This window comes from Lathyrus oleraceus, chromosome 3 (assembly GCF_024323335.1).
Source record: "Lathyrus oleraceus cultivar Zhongwan6 chromosome 3, CAAS_Psat_ZW6_1.0, whole genome shotgun sequence".
Lineage (NCBI taxonomy): Eukaryota > Viridiplantae > Streptophyta > Magnoliopsida > Fabales > Fabaceae > Lathyrus > Lathyrus oleraceus.
In genome coordinates this window covers 263,290,349-263,296,041 of record NC_066581.1, presented here as the reverse complement: position 1 = coordinate 263,296,041, position 5,693 = coordinate 263,290,349, and the positions used below count along the sequence as shown (strand labels likewise).

The 5,693-nt window shown below is 29.8% G+C and overlaps 1 protein-coding gene across 1 annotated transcript; it reads right to left on the bottom strand.

Moving 5' to 3' along the window:
* Nucleotides 1–205: 205 nt before the first annotated feature.
* On the bottom strand, nucleotides 206–3,907 carry LOC127126824 (protein DETOXIFICATION 3). Its single transcript, XM_051055827.1, has 7 exons — nucleotides 3,559–3,907; nucleotides 1,524–2,068; nucleotides 1,329–1,415; nucleotides 1,156–1,212; nucleotides 828–1,066; nucleotides 533–738; nucleotides 206–449 (listed from the first exon to the last, which is right to left on the bottom strand). Exons 1-7 carry the CDS (start codon nucleotides 3,802–3,804, stop codon nucleotides 372–374), a joined length of 1,458 nt encoding a protein of 485 aa, XP_050911784.1. The 5' UTR covers nucleotides 3,805–3,907; the 3' UTR covers nucleotides 206–371.
* Between the last annotated feature and the right edge of the window lie 1,786 nt (nucleotides 3,908–5,693).

Here is a 5,693-nt window from a genome sequence, read left to right as displayed (position 1 = left end):
TCTCTCTTCTCTCTCTCTCTCTCTCTCTCTCTCTCTCTCTCTCTCTCTCTCTCTCTCTCTCTCTCTCTCTCTCTCTCTCTCTCTCTCTCTCTCTCTCTGTGATCTATTCATATATTTGATATTGTTAGAGATTTGTAGCTCCAGTTGAGTTCAATTGAAATCAAGACAAGAGCTTCAAAGGAGCAACACACTTATATGTTTACACGAAGAAATAAATAATTGAAGTAATTTGATTTTACAAAAGCCATTTGCATCTCAAAAAAATTCTAACAATTTTATCAAAAACAAATGAAAGACATTGAGATTAATGATTGTTGCACAATTTAGACTATGTTTTCTTAATAGAGAAACAATATAGCCAATAACTAACTTTATACACTGGTCTTCTGATCTGTTATACATTCATCAGAAGAAGTGTCATCAAATATTCTATCTCTAGCCATCATTGCCTACAAAAATTGAACACACCTTGTATTATTAACACATAACCACATACTGGATAATGTTATAATCAAGTTTATAAAATGTGAACCTGTTTTTTCCAATTTGTAAGAGCAGTAATAATGAAAAGGAAAACTGTTTGGACAATTGAGCCAGCAACTATTCCAATCCAAAGGCCCTTTGCTCTGAAAGGTGCCACAAAGCCTAACACTACACCAATAGGAACTCCTACCAGATAAAAAGCTCCAAGATTCACATAGGCTCCAACATGTTGCCACCCACTTCCTCTAGCAACTCCTGAATATTAAAAACTGATAATTTCATATAGATATAACTCTACAACATCTGTATAATAGTAAAAGAGTGTGATGAATAGTTGTTATAACCTGAAAGAACTGCTTGCAAACTATCGGTAAAAATCGATGCACATAACAAAGGGGTCATAACAGCCACATAATGAACAACCATACCATCATTGGTATAAGCATAACCTAAGATATTTCTGCAACCTAATAGGATTGCGGTTACAGTAAGAGCCTCTGCGATTGCAAGGAACGTTGCTGTACAAACTGAAAAACGAACCGCTTTTGGATTTCCAGCTCCTAATTCATTTGAAACTCGGGTGCTGTTGCATAAAATAAAACAAATGAGTCACTTTTAATTTTACTATGTTTGCATGGTAACGTCATGGTTAAAATATTGTCGGAAACAAACCTAATAGCAGCGCCAAGGCCGTAGGATATAGTGAAGTGCAATGTAGATACTGTCAAACTGGTCATACATAGAGAAGAAAGTTATAGATTAGTGCTTTCATTTTCTTCTAAAATATAGTAACCACTAACCATATCCATATCCATATTCCATCCAGAAATCAAAATAAATGTTACCATATGGAAAGAACCGATGTCTCCAACTTCGGATCTTGAAAGAGTCCAGCTAGCAAAACAAGCAACTCGCATGCCCACCATTTGAGACTATATATAACACAAACATTTCAGACTACAATTCAATACCTGTAGATGCAGTGACGCAGACGTAAATATATCATTTTAAAGAGAGAGAGAGAGTGAATAAATAATTACCAGACCATAGCTGCAGAAGGAACAGCAAGACCAAAAAACTCTCTAATACCAAGGAAAGCCTTTGTGGAAAACGACACACGTGTTTTCTCACAAGCGTATGAATATTTGGCAAAACACAAAAGTATCAACACGTTCAACCAAGTTCCTAGGCTGAAGGAAATTGCAGCACCAATATGTCCTAACCCTAATTTAAATACTAATGCCCAACAAGTAACTACATGGAAGCACAAAACTAGAAAGGAGCTAATAATCATTGGGAAAATTAAACTTTGTGTTTGGAAAAAACGTGTTAGAGGTTTGAGAATGGCAGAGGCAAACAGTGCAGGTATTAACCAAAGTGCATATGTTCGAGCTTCCATGGAGATTGTGGTGTCTTGGCCTATGAGAATTAAGATTTTGTCCATGAAAATCCATATGATAGTTATTGGTGCACAAACCATGGCAAGGGATATTACGGCAGTTTGTGTGTACATTCCAAATTTTTCAAACTGTCCTGCTCCGTAAGCTTGCCCACATAAAGTTTCTAAACCACCAGCCATCCCTGACTACAAAAATTGCCAAGAAAAAATCAAGTTAGCACATTGAAAACAAATTTTTTATATAAAAATCAAATATCTTATGCACACAATAAACTAATTTTTTAAATAGAGAACTCAACGAAACTTTTGCAAAAAAAATTAATATTAATGAGATAGGTTTGATTAAGTTAACTTAGTTATTTATAAAAGAAAAATAGTGCAACCAATTTTATTTTGCTTTCTATATATGCATAACTTTAATTAAATTTAATGAGATAGAGAAAGTAGTAATGTATCTTGTTTTTTTTCTGTGAAAGTATAAAAATGAATCTTGTAATTGTTCTGCTCCAGTCTCTTTTTCACTGTAAAAATATCTAATTTTAATAAGTTAATAATGACTTTTTTCTCAAATAATGAAAAAGGTTTATTATAAAAATATAAAATAATTTGAGATTCTGCCCCCGTCCTTTTTAAGTTAATTAAAAACAAATAAAAAAAAACAAGTTATGCCTTAGTAACATTACGAAAAGGTAATTTGGCCCAATACAAGGAAAGGAGGTTATATAATAATAATTTTATATTGTAAGTTTCTTTTCTTATTCTTTATTTTTTTTTTAATTTTCTTTATATTTTAAAATTCAAATATTTAAAACACGATTTCTAGAATATAGACCTCCTTCATAATTTGCAAAACCTTTCTCTTATATTATTTATGCATGGGTTTTTTCTATATATAAATATAATTATTTTTTTTAAAATTAAAGGGTAAATAAATTATATTAGAGGATTGTAATTTACATAACTCTACTACTATTCTAAAGAAATAACATTTTGTTTTTCGTTCTGTATTTGAAAAATATGCAACAAATACTCATTCTTAGATATAAATCAACCATGTATTCATAAAGGAATTAAATAGTATAGGTGTGAAAACTCAATGTATATTTGTTAGTTGAATTAAATTGTTGTAAACAGTATATTTAGAAGTCTGAAAAACAATATTTATTTGTATTTATGTATTAATGTAAATAAGTTTTTAATATTTATAAATTATTAAATTTTAAAAAATAAACAAAATAAATAATAATAATAATAATAATAATAATAATAATAATAATAATAATAATAAATTTTAAAAATAAAAGGGGCTGAAAAACGTGATATAGAAAATAATAAAGATGAAATCATGGATGTATGAAGGATTGGATCAAAGATTTTTCCAGTATTTGTTATTGGCATTATTATAGAGATGCTTATGTATCATATATTTTCTGTCATATCTATTTTAATAATGTGGTAAACTGGGGTTAGGTGTAATCTTATCATGATCACGCTGCATTTACAAATATTATATATATATATATATATATATATATATATATATATATATATATATATATATATATATATATATATATATATATATATATATATATATATATTTAAAAAAGTTGTAGTGCATAACAAAATTATTGATGAAAACTACCGATGATAAAATGCATGAAGTAAGAGCTTACCAGAATACTAAAGCCAGAAACATTAGTGAGAGATGTAGCAATAGCAACGCTTGAAAGAGAGAGCTGATTAAGATGTCCAACCATCATCACTGAAACTACTTGCAGAAGATATTGCAGCACAGTCGTTGCCACCATTGGTGCTGCTATACTACTCATCTTCTTCAGTTCCGCCATTAACGTTGTTTTTGTTCTTCTCCATTCCCACTTATTATCTGAACCTTCTTCCATAGCTTCGTTCATGGTCATTTCTCTAATGATCTATTTTTATATATACAAACGTATGTCACTCACTTTTAGCGACAATTTCTTGTTCTTCAATGGTTTTTCCTTCTTTGGCTATACGTTTGTCCTCTTTGTGTCATCACCACAGAGGACAACATTGGCATCAATCAATAGGTATATATAAAACGTGCATCTCTTTTTAACCGTTTAATATATTATTATATCTTGTTTTGTTTTTTTGCCTGTAATTTTATTTCTTTAATATTTAATATTATGATTTGTTTATATATAGTATAATTATTTTTCAAATTTGTACGCGTATATACATGCGTGCTTCCACGATACTACTTTTTTGTTCTTTCTAAATTTTATATTTAATATTTTATTTAAAATATTATAAATTATATTTGTTGAAATCAGCAAATAATATGTTTTATGATAAATTTTTTATCTCATCCAATAAAAAATAGAGGTGAAAATCACAAACGCGTCACATTATAATTTTTTTAAATACCATATGTTCTCTTGATTGAACTGACAACTAAATAGTGAAGTATTTAGAGAACACGCTATCAAATCTCATCAAATATGTTTTAACATCTTTTAATTTTTTTAAAACTTTCTTGTATGACTTATTATCTCGGTTGAGTTGGAAACCGATGAATAACATATTTAGATGATACACCTTCGAATCACGACAATTATATTTTATCACCTATTAATTTTTTAAAGATTTTTTTTGCAACTTATTACCTTAGTTTTGCTAGAAACGAGGGGCAAAATAGTGTATTATTTTTATTTATTTATGATCAATTTGATTAAAAAAATTAAGTAACAAATCTTTGTTGTCCATTTATAAAGTATTAATGATCAAGACATTCTCAACTCATCACCACATGAAACATTAGTGATGTGTTCAACATATTATGCCACAACTATCCATCTTGGATACAAAATGATGAATTTAAATTTAACATATTGAAAACAATGATAATGAAAGGCAGAGCAGAAAATATTTTAAGATTGATTTCTTAATGTAATCTTTTCTTTAGTAATTCCTTGATAAAAATGTTTAATGTTAGTTAGGAAAACACGAAAGTAATTCCTTGATAAAATTTTGGGATATGACAATGAAAAACCAAGGTCACCACAATCAAATAGGCGAATGATCTTAAAACACTTGATCATACAACTTTGTTTGACAAACTAGAAGAACATGAGGAAGAACTCACTTGCTTGGAAAAACATGAAAAAGATCACGAGAAGAAGGTAAAGAAGGAGAAAGGTAAAGACAGAGGAAGGAAAAAGTATATTACTCTAAAGACTTCAAGCTCAAAGTCCTCAAATAATGAGCAAAGTGATTGTGAAGCAAGAGATGACAAGAATTCTGATGAAGAAGATATGGAGTTGTTCATCAAAAGGTATAATAGATACATGTGGAAACATGGAGTCAATCACTCCGACAAGAACCGAGTCAAATCTAGAATGCTATATAACTCCTCAAAGGAAGAAGAGAATAAGAAGGGTAAACCTAGAAGTTCATGCTACAATTATGGAAAAGTAGGTCATTATAGGTCGGGGTGTCCTATGATAAAAAAAGACAAAGAGAAAGGTCATCACAAGAAATCTAGCAAGTCTAGAAGAGCATATGTTGCTTCAGAGAAAGAAAATGATTCTTCAAGTGATGAAATCTCAAGTTCAAGTGTCGAATCGGCCAAGATTTGCAACATGGTAAACAAAAGGAAGAATAAGAATGTAAGTCATCCTAAGCTTGAATCTACTAATGAATTATCTTATTCTCAATTACAAAAAGCTTTGGAACCTACATAGACAAGTCGTAGGCGCTTTTAAAAAGTTAAGTTCAGACAAAAGAATCTTTTCACACTTGGAAGCTAAAGTTTTGGAAAACAAAA

What these genes read in the sequence shown, in the direction of transcription:
- LOC127126824 (XM_051055827.1), bottom strand. Translation starts at nt 3,804, where the DNA reads ATGACCATGAACGAAGCTATGGAAGAAGGTTCAGATAATAAGTGGGAA. An exon ending in GGCCTTGGCGCTGCTATTAG is followed by an intron (nt 1,067 to 1,155) that starts GTTTGTTTCCGA and finishes TTTATGCAACAG; the next exon opens with CACCCGAGTTTCAAATGAAT. An exon ending in TTACAAATTGGAAAAAACAG is followed by an intron (nt 450 to 532) that starts GTTCACATTTTA and finishes CAATTTTTGTAG; the next exon opens with GCAATGATGGCTAGAGATAG.